The sequence below is a fragment of the Pseudoliparis swirei genome, chromosome 4 (assembly GCF_029220125.1).
Source record: "Pseudoliparis swirei isolate HS2019 ecotype Mariana Trench chromosome 4, NWPU_hadal_v1, whole genome shotgun sequence".
NCBI lineage: Eukaryota > Metazoa > Chordata > Actinopteri > Perciformes > Liparidae > Pseudoliparis > Pseudoliparis swirei.
Genome location: NC_079391.1, coordinates 30,342,810 through 30,359,510, shown reverse-complemented (window position 1 = coordinate 30,359,510; position 16,701 = coordinate 30,342,810). Strand labels below are relative to the sequence as shown.

General features: G+C 44.4%; 1 protein-coding gene across 1 annotated transcript in view; it reads right to left on the bottom strand.

Annotated features, from left to right (window-relative positions):
• LOC130192529 (protein kinase C-binding protein NELL1-like) overlaps window positions 1–16,701 on the bottom strand; it is a 238,494-nt gene that overhangs the window by 48,551 nt on the left and 173,242 nt on the right. The window contains 1 exon segment of the mRNA XM_056412589.1: window positions 13,112–13,237. Within this exon segment, the coding sequence (XP_056268564.1) occupies window positions 13,112–13,237 (126 nt within the window).

Genomic DNA, 16,701 nt, shown 5'->3' with positions numbered 1-16,701 from the left:
CTACACAACTTGAGCTAACTTGTTTGCTAAATAACCTTAAATTGACCCGTGTGTCATTGGTGTGTGGTTGGATCTGATCCCGGAGAAAGTTTATGGATTTAAAATGAATGAAAAAATATATATAAAAATGCTGTAGGTTTTGCGCTGGAGTGTCCGAGGAAGATTTTAAAGGTCTTTGCAGCCGACTTTGAGGAAGCGATTCTATTTAGATGAATTCCGGCAAAATTCAAATGTCGCCAAAATATATGCCAAATATTATCTTCCGTTTTTCGCCACTCCACTTTATCGGTGTGTGTGCGTACGTTGATAGTAGATGGCGACCACGGGAAGCTGAGGTCACTCTGAGGTCGTATGCCGGCGGAGATACGAGTGTTTGGAGCGAGACGACGGCAGTGACACGGATTATGCTGCAGGAGTAGTTTGACAAGTAAATATGCACATTTATTTGTTTCCTTTTCTGTTCTGGAAGTGTGTCTCTGTACTCTGTAAGTCCTGCAGTATCCTCCGGTTGGCACATGTCATGATGCAACAACGACGTCAAATGCTATGAATAATAATGTATTGCTAAAAAGCCACCCTGTTCTTCCACCTTCTCTGACGTGACATGAACCCAGCATGAGCTGCTGATGGTTATATGGTGCATTTGAGGTAACTGGGAAGTTTCTGATATCTGAACGAGAGGAATTAATGAGAAGATAGTGTTGGTACCAGAGCCTGGACTTTGAAAAAACATCTTACTTTTATTATTATTAAGTATTCCCAAGATGATTTTTTCAGTTCCTCAAATCACCACGCCCAAGCGCCTTGAAGCTGGCGCCGCTGAGGATCCTGCAGCAGCATTCCACGTTCTCGTTTTACAGTGAAACAGAACGTTACAAATGTTACAGAACGTTACAAATGTTCCGCTCGGCAACAGCCAATCGACTTGTGACTCCTGCACTTCGAGCTAATCACTCGAAATCCAGACTGTTTGCTGTCCTGGCTCCTGATTGGTGGAACGAGCTCCCCGCTGACATCCGGACAGCAGAAAGTCTCTACATCTTCCGCCGGAAACTAAAAACACATCTTTTCCGACTATATCTGGATTAAAACACAGATTAGCACATCAGTGGCACTTAAATGGCTCTTATTTATGGTACTTTTGTAGTTTGACTATGTTGAGGAAATGTTACTTTCTGTATTCTTGTTGTTCTTAGTTTGTACTCTAGGTTGATGCACTTATTGTAAGTCGCTTTGGATAAAAGCGTCTGCTAAATGACATGTAATGTAATGTAATGTAACAACTTTAATGCGGGAAAAGAGGAATATGCGGCCGAGTGTGACCGAGCTTCACCAGCACTGATTTGGCAGCTGTAATGGGGGACCGCTCGTCTCCCATTGGTAGTTTTTTCAGTGGTGGAATTTAGCGAACGCTATTAGGAGCGTGAAAAAGACGATTAAAAAAAATACATATGTTTTATTGATTTTAATTTTTTTTTATCCCACCAGGGAAGAGCATTCACACATGAGAGCAATTACAGATTGAAACTGAAAACCTCCCCACCCCACCCTACCAAATGTAGAGTTACAGGCTATTTAACTTAAACATTCAGGTACATTCAGGGGACAGAGATGTAGACAAAGTCAAATAACTGCATTAATCGATTAGGCAAAGTAAAAAAAAAACGGAAATTATAAGTATTTCTCTTTTTACAGATGATCTGCCTCATGCACCGCTGTCAGGATACAGCGACAGCGTTATGCAACAATGCCAAACACTGTATTCCAAGTCACCGACTGCAGCTTTAATGAGCTCCGACTGTAGGATCCTAATGCGGCTGCTCCGGGTTCGACCCGAGGCCTCCAGAGGGCTGGGATAAGTGGCAACGCGCAATTAGAGAAAAAAATGGGGAAATCAGATGAAAAAGGAACATCAATATTACAACACAAGGTCATAATTACGGATATCTCCGCTGCTTATGAATACGAGATTAATTCATTTTTCGGCAACATGTTTATTAACTCGCCACTTACGGCGGCGCTTATCTAACTGATTGAGCTGCAGTGAATGCGTCTTCAATTCCAATCCATAATAATTTGTGATTATGAAACAATAAAGGGAGCACCAGCACCCTTTCACCGGCAACGGGAGCTGCACTGCAGCGGCGGTCCATCAAACCCGCGAACGCTGTCTTTAAGTGCCAGTCAGGAGCCGGGCCCCGAGGCGGCCTCCGCTCGGGACGCACACACTCGCCCGGACACACACTCGTCATTAATATGCAAACGCTTTGGTGGGAGTCATGACTAATACATTCCCTGTAATTAATGGGTGGTGCTCATGAAGCCCCGGAGCCACGAGGAGAAATTATTTAGCTTTTCTCTTCCCAACGACCCCCACCCCCCCGATCTATAAAGTGGAGGTGAATGTCAACCGTGCTGGTTGGGAGTTTACGTGGAGGTGATGTGAAATGTGGGGCTACATTAATGGCGGAGTAATAGAGGAAGAGTTACATTATAAAATATTCAGTGTGTTAATGTGCTGTGAGCTCGCGGAGGGAGGGGGGAGGGGGGGGGGGAGTGCAACACAATCAAAAACGCCGACGTCCGCGGCCGCTTATTAATGCCGTTTTTATGTCCGCTGGCCAATTTTTTTAGTTATGGAGTTGCAGATGCAGAGGATTGATGGGTAATCAGCCAAAGTGGAAGAAAAAAAAAACTGCCGAGCTGAACAAGCAATACATCCCCCTCGAACGCACTTAGGAGCCGGAGCAACAGCCAGGGCAACAGCCGGAGCAACAGCCAGGGCAACAGCCAGAGCAACAGCCAGAGCAACAGCCACAGCAATAGCCAGGGCAACAGCCAGAGCAACAGCCAGGGCAACAGCCAGAGCAACAGACAGAGCAACAGCCAGGGCAACAGCCAGGGCAACAGCCAGGGCAACAGCCAGAGCAACAGCCAGAGCAACAGCCAGGGCAACAGCCAGAGCAACAGCCAGGGCAACAGCCAGGGCAACAGCCAGGGCAACAGCCAGAGCAACAGCCAGGGCAACAGCCAGATCAGTAGAAATATTGAGTTGTATGAACCCGATTTCTACGCCGCGTTCACACCGAAAGCGACGCAATTTTTTCACGCGCCGAGATCCCGCGCAAAGTCAACGTACAGACGCGTGTGGTTGCGATAGACGCAACATTTTTCCGGGCGGCGCGATTTTCGTCTCTAGTATATTTAAACTTTGAGGCGATAATTTCGCAACTCGGGCCAATCAGCTCTTCAGTTGCTCCGCCCGTCATCACCGTCCCACCGTTATTGAATCAGAAAAAGATGGAAGACAAAGTTATCGTTGCAGTTTGCAGGCACCTGGAGCTCTTTAATATCTCTTCTGAGTCCCGGAATCTCAGAGAATAAAACAGGTATGGGTTATATATATATATATATATATATATATCAGGCTTTTGGTTGCGCGAGTAAACTCACGTGTTTTGGGCGACGTGACACAGCTTCAGGGTATTTTTTTCAATAAGTCAATAAATCCCGTTTGTAGGGCTTTGCATCGCTGTAGGATTTGTTGTTTTTCTTCTTTTAACTGACACCCAGTGGCCAATAAAGGAACTGCATTTGAATGAGCCTTAAAACTGGACTGAAACATAAATTACAGCTCGCGCAGATTAAATAACATAACGCAGAAACCAATCAGAGATTTATAGAATCTAGCGCTCGTATAATTCAAGAGGTTCGGGTGATGAATGATCGTGTCAACTCTCAGACATGACACTGGCGGCAGCGAGCTCGCTGGAGATAACAGCGGCCCCGTCTGCAGGCGCTGCCCGTCACTCTCAGGTTTGGTCTTATTAGTGATGATGATAGAGCGATGCGCTGTCGGGGCACCGGGCATGTTTAGGTGACCCCTCCCTCGCCCCCCAAAGTGCAGGGCTAATGATGCGTAATGACTGATCATCAGGACCGCGGACAGCGGCCGCCGCCACTCGGAGCGGCCTCTGCCTCCGCCGACACACCGGGAGAACAAAAGGGTAATAGGAGGATCACAGAGCGGGGGCTGGGGTTATTTCTCATTCCATGGAATTGCTGGCAAAAACAATATGTTCCTCCTCAATGAGGGGCAGCGCAGAAATAGAGCTCTGTCTCAAATCACAACTCCCTATTGGGGTTGGTAGTTTGGTGAGCAGTGAATCTACCCAGAAGCCTCTCTGGGGGTTTTCATCCATCACCTTTCCACCTTCTAACAAGGGTGCTCGCAAGAACGCCAAAAACCCTTTCATATTACAAAGACTTTCTCTATAACCTACCCAGGGTTCCCTCACAAGGCTCTTAAAGGGCCGGTGCGGATGTGGTGCAGCGCGACCCACAAAATGTGACTTGATGTGCATTATAAAAACAGAAATTGCAATCACAATGTAAAACTAGAACGGGCACTCGGTAGAGCGCATACCTTCGCATATCACAAGATTAGGCATTGAATTATGAACATTTTGGCATTAATTGCATGCCAATTGGATATAAATTGACCGCGCTATGGTAAAAAGAAGATTTTGACCTTTTCATGACCTTGCCCTTGACCTTTGACCCGATCGATCCCAAAATCTAATCAAACGGTCACCCGGATAATAACCAATAAGCCCACCAAATTTCATGCGATTCGGTTTAATACTTTTTGACTTATGCGAATAACACGCACGCACGCATGGCGATCAACATTTTCAATGCGAAGGTAATAAACTTGTCTGAGTATTACGTTGAATTTTGTATTTTTTTATAGTCCGATTTTTATTCTGAAGAGAGACTTTCGGCGAGACATGAGCATCTTTTGTAAAGAGAGTACAGCTATAATGTTGTGAGTGTGCTGCTGAGGCCCAGTGATCTGTCCTGGACCTTTTAAAGCTCTCTCTCTCTCTCTCTCTGCACTAACCATCTCTCTTCCATCCAGTAAGTACTGCAGCAGCATTGCCTCCACACAATACATCGTGTTTTCATACCCCTTTTGGTTTGACTCATAGTTCTGTTCTTGTCTCTTGGTTTCCCGTTAGGTTTTCTCATTACACATATTTCCCTCAAACTGGATTGTCAATGTCAGCTCAGAGTGTTTTTTTGTCTGCAGTCGCTGTTCATGTCATAGAAATGACATCTGCCGACATTTCTACGTTCATATGTCTTCAGCGCTCGCAACCATTTCGGAAAAGAGCTCTCTCTAAACCGTGATAAAAGAGATGAACTCTGTGTATTACGGGATTTATGAGTAAAAAGCAACACCTCATGATTCACTTTTACTTTGCATAATAAATTCCTGAAACATGTCCTCATCTCTTTAGCTTTAACGTTGTCTCGTTCAGTGATGTCAAACAGAACACTTCAGTAATGTGAAGTTTAATGACCAGTGAAAGGCCCATAAAAATAAAAAAAAGAACGCGGCAGGATACTTTCCGTCTATATTTTCTTTTTCTTTTTTTTCTTCTTCTCCGTGCTAATGCACAAGTGGTCATTTTCACTTTCAGCCGTGGCCTTCACGCTCACCTTGACGGGATGTGAACGCAGCAGAGATCTGTCCCGTGTCACAGGGGGACACATATTGATTGCCTGTCATAGCATTTAGCCTGGAGGACATGGATTTCCATAAAATAGGTTGGGAGAAAAACTCAGAATTTCCTCCAGTAGTCCGTGTGGAGTTTAAGAGGCCGTTTTATTTTGACCCGACAGCCAATTTATTCCAGCCTACACAATATAAGGGAAATAAGAGGATTTCATAAATGCTGTTTAGCTGAAACAAAGCGGCGCTTAAAGGGCTGCTTGCGTACCGCAATGAAGCCGTAGGTACCTAAATGTAGTCTGCTGACTTTTTAAGATGGCTCCTTTCTCTTTTAGGATGCAGATGGACTTCAATTTCCCTTCATCACCAATTTTTTTATCCCCAGGGAATTATGTATTCGGCCGTGTGTCTTCAGCTCTGTCTGTCTGGAGCTCATCTCGCATACCGCTGAATTTATCAGCCTAATATCTTTTGTGTGCTCATTTGTTGCCGTATGCTCAAGGACCTCTCGTGGTTGAAGTGGCGGATTAACCCTCAATATTACAATCGGCGCGGCTCCTTCCTCAGGAGAGAAATGTCATGTATTGCAGACACATTTAAATGAATGTTTTACATCGGCAATGACCGCGGACTCCTCGCTACTCTTAACCGGCTGGTAGAAGTGTTCATCAAACTGCTTCAGCTTGGACTATTTTCCGCTACTGATTACAAGTAGTTCCTCTCAATATGTCCACGCTAAGATGAGACAAGCACCTATGTATGTTGTGTGAAACTATCGGTTAGTAAATAACAGCTAAACCGAGCATCGTCGGTAGGAAGAGAGCAAGTTCAGCTGTAGGCAGCTAACGGAAAAATATCCTGCGGTGTTTTGGCTAAAAGAGCTAACAGCTCACTGGAAAATCCCACGGTGCGTTTGGTTAATAGAGCTAACAGCTAACGGGGATATTCTACGGTGGCTTTGGCTAATAGAGCTAACAACTAACGGGAAACTCCCACTGTGCCTTTGGCTAATAAAGCTAACAGCTAACGATAAAATCCCACTGTGCCTTTGGCTCATAAAGCTAACAGCTAACTAGAAAATATCCTACAGTGTTTTGGCTAATAGAGCTAACAGCTAACAGGAATATTCTACAGTGGCTTTGGCTAATAGAGCTAACAGCTAACTGGAAACTCCCACAGTGCCTTTGGCTAATAAAGCTAACAGCTCACGAGAAAATCCCACGGTGCCTTTGGCTAATAAAACTAACAGCTAACGAGAAAATCCCACGGTGCCTTTGGCTCATAAAGCTAACAGCTAACAGGAAAATATACTACGCTGCGTTTGGCTAATAGAGCTAACAGCTAACGGGGCTAATTCAGCTAATAGCTAAAGCAACTAAACGCACAGCAGGACTGAGAAACAGTCAACACGAAGAATGTTGTGAACGCAGTAGGAGCACAGCACCAGAAACAGGCTGTAAACATCGAGAGATTAAGCCTGAATAAGGTTGTTAGGGGAAGCTGCCTATTTGCAAAGGGAGCAACACTAGCATTCGTTTCGGAGTTGTGTTTCTAGTCACCTGATGAGTGTAAGCCCCGTGGTTCTGTGTCTGACTATTCTCTATCGTTGTCTGCTTTAGCACGCAATGTTTTTTTTGAGGAGGTTTTGGGTCAAAATCCATAACCTACTGCCTGTAAAAGGGACTTATATAAATCGGAAGAGTGAACCAAAACCAAACCAACAAACAGTTGGGTTGGAATAATGTGTGGATTTGATATTATGGGCAAAGTACAGCTTGTACAGGTTGTTTTTTTAGGGGTCATTTGTGGGGACTTCTACAGATGGTGGGTGGCAGCAACAAGCCGATGCTGGAACTATACTGCCAAAAACAAATGGATGTTCCAAAATGGTCTTGTTTTGACCAAGATTCTTTGGCAAAGGGGGTATTTTGATTTATTTTTAAAACTACATTAATGTCCCACTGTTATACCAAAGTGCTTTACATTAAACCTACGCATCAAAGCACACACATTTACAGGTAATGCGGCATTATTCAGACGGATGAGCGTAGTAAATAAGCACATTTTGCAATAAAATGGGGAGCGGGCCGGCAGTAGAAGTGCCTCCAGAAGAGAATCTACTGAGGTGTTCCTGAACGTGCTGTTAGAAATATTAAGCACTAAAGACATGGCCATTTAAAAACACACATGCTTCTCACTATGCTGCAAATATTCTCCATTTACATCAGGAATTACTGCCACTTCTTTAGTGGCTTTGGCCCGGTGTGCTTTATAGCGTCCCGACACACACAGCTCATATCGTCTCCGTGCAGCAGCACAGAGCCGGCAATGTTACGCAATTTATTAACTTCCCAATGAAACATACAGCTCAAGGCGCCAGAGATGCATCGGCTGCAATCCACATCAACGTAAGCATGTTTCATTAATGCGCTCTGCCAGTGAACATCCGTCCCACAGCCACAGCGCATCTATTCCACATGTCTGCCATGTGTACTCAGCCAGGAGAACAGGAGGACAACGCAGCGCAGAAGAAGAGACAGAGGATATAAACATCACGCCGGGTGGGAATAAAAACACTCCTTACATCTAAAGCTTTACGAGGAAGCCGTATAATAAACACCAGCTTCTCAGAGCCCATGACAAATGGATGAACGTGAGGACTTCGGAAAACTTCCCAAACTGTGCTTGTTACACTGCCTGGTGCCGAGCGTGACCTCCATTTTTGAAGAGTTAATGTATACGGGGAGGGTTGCCAGGGTTTCCAAGCTCGTCACGCCTGAGCTCCACATTCATTACGTGTATAATTGGAATTGGATTTGATGACATTTTCCTTTAACATATATTGTGTCTTCGGGGGGGAAGGGGCTAACCCGATGCTTGCATTTTTGAAGACTCTATGTAGCACCTGATGCATGAAATTAATGGCAGCTTCTTTTGGTCCGCTGTAAAGCAGAGCCTGAGGATATTGTTTCGGAACGGCAGCTTGATAAGATCATTTAAAAAAACGTCACGTATTGATCAGTCGAGAAATATACATCCAAGGTTTAATTAAAGGCTGTTTGAATGAAGGATTATCAAATTAATGTGCTTAATTTGACTGAAATACAGTTTTAATGCCACCATGGTACAGAAATAATAAAGGAATTATGGGTGAACAGAATAATGATATACATTTGACCTTGATGCATGTGACCTTTAAATAAATAAAAGTTTATAAAAACATCTATAAGTTCCACAAAGTTAGCTGGAGTTTTGTTGTTGTTGATATATGTAGTAGCCCCGCCCTCCTGGCTTTCTTCATTGTCTTTCATTTAAAATCTTTTCATGTGGTTGGTAAAAACTAAAATATTTGATTTTAATTCAAGAACAAAAAAGTGTCATCAGCTTTAAAGTTTTTGACACCCGTGTCTGTATTGCTTATTATGCATCATAACCTGCTTTTAACACTATATAATTATAGTCAGAAGCACTTATAGATATATAGATATTCACAATACTTTGACACCAATCACAACACAAATATAAAGCAGTGAAAAAATAAATCAGGGCAAGTGTCACAATACTTAATATATTTTTTTATTGCAAGGATCCTAGTGAATTGTTATTCCTATCGTTGTCATGCAATATTATGATGTGTCTGACGTGACAATAAATTACTTCAAGTGGTCATTGTAGCTTGAAGTAAAGTGAGAAATATCAATAAATCCACACGAGAAAAATGTAAAATCTATTTTTACTTAATAATAATCACTTTAGCATGACATAAAATAATGCATGATAATTAGAATACATGAATACATATGCAGGTCTATAAGTAGATTATAATGCATTATAAGTATGTACATAGAGTAGTTCAATACACACAAGGGTGTTCGATAAAGTATGAATATAATGTACTGAAACTTCTGCTTGAATGTATGTCAACAATCAGGCAACACCAACATGTTTGTTGTTGTTGTTATTGCCAGCAGTTCTCACACGATGGAGTCCCGAGTCCTCAGTGAGCTCTTCTCTCTATTAGCGACCTTCAATGCCTCCACCCGGTGTGGAAACCGAGTTCAGGACTTCATTTGGAAAAATGGCTACAGTGCACTTTATCTCCGGGCCTGAGCTGAACCCGCTTTCGGGGTTTTATTTACAGGAACGCAGCCGAGAGTAAAGGCAGTGACCTCTGACCTCTCATTCCCGCGGTTTAACTGCTAAAAGCTTATCAGCGGACGCTTAGCGTAGGAAAAAAACAAAAAATCCTTTAAAAAACGATGATGCGATAAGTGCACAGTGGGAGTCAGACAACCATTCCCACAATTACTTTAGGAAGACAACTATTATCCACCAGCGCATGGAGTCAGAGATCATTATGTCCTTCCCCGTGGGAAATCACTCGTGTGATCCTGCTGCCGCCATAAACACCGACGGGTAAACACCGGGGAAACGCATCGCCTATAATAATAAGGCGCTTTATTCTCGGATATAAATATGTATCCATACAAACATGCACACAGAAGCAAGCAGAGTTTTTTCCCGCCGCGCTCGAAACGCAACAGTGAGCAGATTTGGGCTCGCCAGAAACACGGCGGCGACAGCTCCGAGAAGGCTGAGATACCGGGACCTCGTAACTTCCTGCCGCCTCTTCCCTCCGCTGCTTCCATCGGGGTGAAATCAAGTGGAACCACAATTACCGCGCAGCCCGCTATATTGTTTACAGGCAGCCGTTGTCACAAGAGGGCGAGGAGGCGGAGGAGACGGAGAGGGATGAGGCCGCGAGGCCCCCCCGACGTGGAGGGAAAAAAAGGTGATGCACGGCGTGTCGCGTACAAAACTGCAGAAGGCGACATTTTACTCCTCCGAGGGAAGGAGGCGCGCAGATTGTAATATTGAGGTTTGCGTCCGCCGGCGTCCGCGTGTTGCCACAGCGATGTGAGGTGAGTTTGTGGGCGGGCGCACACACACACACACACACACACACACACACACAGGTCTGACGCTAAAAGGCACAAACACAATGCACACATGCTGCAGTCGGCTTGTGATCAAACGCGTGTCTCCCGCGCTCCTTTTCTGAGTGCTACTTGATTGCCACGGTTCGGGCCGAGGCTTCTGTACGTCTGACGTGTGGGATACAGGCGTACAGGCGCCCCCCCGCTGGGTGGAAGACATACAAACCTCAGAGCATGCGTTGTGTATTCCATGTGAATCCACAACGCATGCTCTGAGGTTTGTGAAAGGAAATGATATAGAAAAGGGTAGTTGAGGCTCGAGTAGCCCTGGCTCTTCATTATACTGATACTACCAAGTGTTATATATATACGTATATATATACGTATACATATATATATACGTATATATATACACACATATAAATACGTGTATACAGGACTGTCTCAGAAAATTAGAATATTGTGATAAAGTTCTTTATTTTCTGTAATGCAATTAAAAAAACAAAAATGTCATGCATTCTGGATTCATTACAAATCAACTGAAATATTGCAAGCCTTTTATTCTTTTAATATTGCTGATTATGGCTTACAGCTTAAGAAAACTCTAAAATCCTATCTCATAAAATTTTAATATTTCCTCAGACCAAGTGAAAAAAAGATTTATAACAGCTGAGTGTTTGTCAAGGCTCAGGAAACCCTTGCAGGTGTTTCGAGTTAATTAGACAATTCAAGTGATTTATTTAATACCCTACTAGTATACTTTTTCATGATATTCTAATATTTAGAGATAGGATATTTGAGTTTTCTTAAGCTGTAAGCCATAATCAGCAATATTAAAAGAATAAAAGGCTTGCAATATTTCAGTTGATTTGTAATGAATCCAGAATGCATGACATTTTTGTTTTTTGAATTGCATTACAGAAAATAAAGAACTTCATCACAATATTCTAATTTTCTGAGACAGTCCTGTATATATATATACACATATATATACGTATATACATATATATATATACATATATATATATATACGCATATATATACATATATATATATATATAAATATACACATATATAAATACATATATATATATATTTCTCGCATTATAATACGGTAATAACCAATTTTGATGTGTAATCAACACGAAGAAAACGGCTCTCCACATCCAGACACAACGAAGAACAACAATGCAGATTTCAGCTCAACGCACCGATTCTAGAAGCTAACGTGCCGTCGTGTTAGCGACGTGAAAAAAAAAGGAAGAAGAAGAAGTGGGCCGCGGGCGCCAAGTCACGCAAAAGGACCCGAAACCCCCGAGAAGAAGCTGAAGGACAAGCTGAAGGAGGTGTGTGTGTGTGTGGGGGGGGGGGGGGGGGGGGATTTATCTCTCCCAGCAGATGCAGAGCAGCTCCTCGGGCTCCCAGTCAGCAGCCAGCACCGTTTACAAGCTGGGAAAATAGATTGATTGTCTCTGGATCGAGGGCCTCGTGTGCGGCTGCCAACTCGGAGCTAATTAAAGAACACTCCTTCTCTGGAGGAAAACCCACCGCCTGGGACACACACACACAGGTGTCACCGCACCGTTACACGGGGAGATTGCTCGAGCCGCGCAGATAAACTCGACCGGAACATTGCCATTGTGTTGGTAAAAATAGATAAATAAGCAAACAAGTCAGGGGGGGGGATTGTGTCTGTACGTCGTGCCTGACATTCAGCTCAGAGAATATCAGGGAGGTGAAGCGGAAGCAGGACATTTCTTCAAAATCTGAATATTTCTTCTGCCCGACAAGCCGTTAACAAAACCGAATGGCCGCAGTCACCCGGCGCCGTTGTTCAGCAGTCTCCTAACCTTTTTAAAAAGGCAGACGCTGAGGGATCCGCCCATCGGTTCGCGTTCATTTCATTGCACGCTTCATTCAACATCGGATGAGTAAAGACACGGTACCCGGCAGACGGCGGGAAGGCTTGATGTTCACATCAGGGAGATTTATGTTGTGACTTTCCTCATATGGGAAGATGGAAAGTGAACATATCTTTGTACAACTCTGTGTTGCTATCGGTGTGACAACGCTGTTCTGATGAGGTCATACAGGGTTCAATAAGTCAATAATAATCAAATGATTGAGCTCATGTCCATATATCTCCCACGATTAGTCAACAACTTAAAAAATATTGAAATAAAGCCCATGTATCGTACAATAAGTTGCTAACTTAAAGAATTGAAATATATATAAATACACAAATATATATAAATATAAATAAAATATATATATATAAATAAAATATATATATATATTTTATTTATATATTATATTATTATTATTTATATATTATTATATTTTATTATTTATATATATATATATAAATAAATATATATATAAATATATATGTACATATGTATATATAAATAATATATATATATAAATATATATGTACATATGTATATATATATATATAAATATACATATATATATGTATAAACATATATACATATAAATATATATATATAAATATAAATATATATACATAAATAAATATATTGCGCGATAGGTCAATGACGTAAGTATAGTGACAGGCCCGGTTGAAGTGTGTGTATAATTGTGCCATTACGTAATACAGATGTATTTCATAACGAGTGTGTGGACACAGACGTACCAGTGCAGGAGTACTCGTCCACTCTGATGAAGCCGGTCAGACAGTCGCAGCGATGGCTGCCGGGCAGGTTGACACACACCGTGTTGGACTGGCAGTAATGCATCTGGGTCGCACACTCGTCGATATCTAAGGACAAACAGAGCAAATGGAGTGTATTAATAACCGGGCCGACAGTCCTCCAAGACTCAGGGCACACGGAGCGACTGATGGAGCTCACTGAACGGCTCCAGCACCGCTACCAAGAGCCGGGTCTCCGTGTTGCTTACATTTATCAATTTGAGTCTCACCCGTCCACACATTGCCCCAACTCATCAATCAGAAGGACAAACAAGACAACTTTTTCAAAAAGTCCTTTAAATATGAAAGTCTGGCAAAGGCACAATGGTGGCCAGATGGTTACCACGCAAGCCTCGCTGGTTCCAGTCCAGCTCTCGCTCTCTCCCCCGGTTTCTCTATCAACTATCCAATGACACCCCCCCAAAAATGTATCATAATTAATAAATAAATAAATAAGAGGAGTACCAGGCAGGACAAGAAGGAAGCTGGAGAAAAAGGAAACTAACTAACATGGGGAGAGGAGCAAGAAAAGAAAGGAATTGTGAAGAGATGAGAGGAAAAAAAGAGGAGAAAAAACTAGAATTATGCGTTTTTTATGTCACCTCATCATTTTATCCTTTTGGACATTTTTGTGTAATCAAAATTAGCGTATGAATGAGTCAGGATCTTAAAAACACCGATCAGATCATCCTTGAGAGGAAAAGTGGACGACTGTGACACATTTAAAGGGAACGAGTAAAAAGGTTGTTTCCAGGATATGGAGAGAATTGGGACGGCCGTAAGGTGACGGGGGCGTGACCTTGGATCAGATCCGTGCTGCTTTTGAATAGAAAATGAAAGAAATGGATGGCAGGCTCCCAAAAATGTCAATATTCCTTAAATTCACTCGGTTATGTCACCGTCTCTTAACTTTTCTTTTCACTCGTCTTGCTCTGTGTTTTTTGTTCTCGTCCAGGTCACCCTCGAAAACGAGATGTTTAATCTCAATGGGATTCACCTGGTTAAAGGTTTAAATTAATAAATAAATAAATGTGTTGGTGCCAAATTTGAGGATATGTACGCACATTGCATTCACGAGAATGGAAAGTAAAGAAACCGACGAGGTCAGGACTGAGGAGCACTGAGGACAGCCGGGGGAGCAGCGTCGTTCCCGACGTCCGGAACGTTGAGCTAACATGATGCATGAGAGCGAGGGCGTCAAACTCATCTCCACCGTGGGCCACACAGCATCATGGCCGCCTCTTAAAGGGCCGGTGTACCTGAAGTGGTGTATAAACTACTCCCGAACATATCGTTAAATATCTCTCTTTGCATTTGATTATTGTTTATGCGAGAGTAGAAATATTGTACACAAGAACATTTCTCTAATATTATAACACAAATCCATATAATTTGTCACCTTCAAAATAAAAGCACAGGATATAAAGGTGATCATATGTCTTTCAAGCTGTCAGGGGCCGCATTCGCCTCTCCCTCTCTCCCTCCCTGACTCTCTCTCTCCCCCTCTCTCCCTGACTCTCTCTCCCCCTCTCTCCCTCTCTCTGACTCTCTCTCTCCCCCTCTCTCTCCCTCCCTGACTCTCTCTCTCCCTCTCTGACTCTCTCCCTCTCTCCCCCTGACTCTCTCTCTCCCCCTCTCCCTCTGTCCCTCCCTGACTCTCTCTCCCCCTCTCTCTCCCTGACTCTCTCTCTCTCCCCCTCTCCCTCCCTGACTCTCTCTCCCCCTCTCTCTCCCTGACTCTCTCTCTCTCTGACTCTCTCCCTCTCTCCCCCTCTCTCTCCCTGACTCTCTCTCTCCCTGACTCTCTCTCTCCCCCTCTCCCTCTTTCCCTCCCTGACTCTCTCTCCCTCTCTCCCTGACTCTCTCTCTCCCTGACTCTCTCTCCCCCTCTCTCTCTCCCTGACTCTCTCCCTCTCTCTCCCTCTCTCTCTCCCCTCTCTCTCCCTGACTCTCTCTCCCCTCTCTCTCCCTGACTCTCTCTCCCTCTCTCCCTCTCTCTCTCCCTGACTCTCTCTCCCTGACTCTCTCTCTCTCCCTCTCTCCCTGACTCTCTCTCCCCCTGACTCTCTCTGACTCTCTCCCTCTCTCCCCCCGACTCTCCCTCTCCCTCTCTCTCTCCCCCTCTCTGACTCTCTCCCTCTCTCCCCCTGACTCTCTCTCTCCTCCCTCTTCCTCCTGACTCTCTCCTCTCTCCTGACTCTCTCTCCCCTCTCCTTTCTCTCCCTCCCTGACTCTCTCTCCCTCTCTCCCTGACTCTCTCTCTCCCTGACTCTCTCTCCCCCTCTCTCTCTCCCTCTCTCTCTCTCCCCCTCTCTCCCCCTCTCTCTCCGTCATGTGGCTTGAAATACATTGTATGAGCATTGGAACACAGCGCTCAGGGAGGCATTAGCTGAGCTGCATGACTGCTGATGAAATGGGATCGGGAACACACAAGGGAGGTGTTATGCAGAGGGGTCTAAATGTGTGTGTGTGTGTGTGTGTGTGTGTGTGTGTGTGTGTGTGTGTGTGTGTGTGTGCAGCACAGAGTGTTTATGTGGCTGTGAGCAGCAGAGAACCAGTTTCCTGAGGCTAACAGGCCTTCTCACCACTTAAGGGACTCTGTATGCAACACTTAAGGGAAGCAGAGAGTGAGGAGAATATTTCCATATCCTCCCCTCGGATAAACACATTCCGGGCTTTGAGGTTTTTCAGCTCACACTTCCCCTTTTACAACAGAATGAATGTGTATGAAGTATGTAATTGACTTACATGCAACACCCAGAGCTTTCTCTCTCTCTCTCTCTCTCCTGGGAGCGTGTACAGTAGGCGTGTTGGACAATGGCAGAGAGACGCAGCGCCGACTCAAAGGCTCTCCGGCCTTCAGCCTCAAAAAGCGTTGATCTCCGACATCAAAAACATGGAAGTCATTCGAGTGCTTTTCAGGCTGCGTAGCGGTCCCCGAGTCCAATCGTCCAATCGTCCACTTGTTCTGAAGCGGCGCTCCGCCGTGAAGGCCCCTCGTCACTTCATGATGAGGAAGAGGAGCCGAAAGGGTCGTTCCAGCCGGATGGCGGCCGGCCTCAATAATTCAAAGTCGAGAGCCCGCTGCTTTTTGTCAGCTTCTGCTGAAAGCATGGAACAGCGTCTACCGTCAAGTAGCCTGACGCATGACGAGGCTGTCGGGCGTCCATTGTGTCTGTAACTGTGTGTGTGTGTGTGTGTGTGTCCACGTTCGCCCTCTGCAGCCTCCTCTGGGAGTGTCGGAGCAGGTGGGGTCTGCTGACAGAACTGGATCTGTCATTTCACACAGGAGGGGAATTCATTTTCTTGGATTCGGCTCTCTCTCTCTCTCTCTCTCTCTCTCTACCTCCCAGACCATCTTCTCCCTCTGAGCTCAGTTTCTTCATCTCTGCTGCTTTATTCATGCTGTGATGTAGGTCAGGGCTGACGAGAGGGACAGCTAAAAATAAGGAAGGATAGGACTCTCTGTGTACATGTGTGTGTGTGTGTGTGTGTGTGTGTGTGTGCGTGTGTGTGTTCGCGCCAGCTCATTC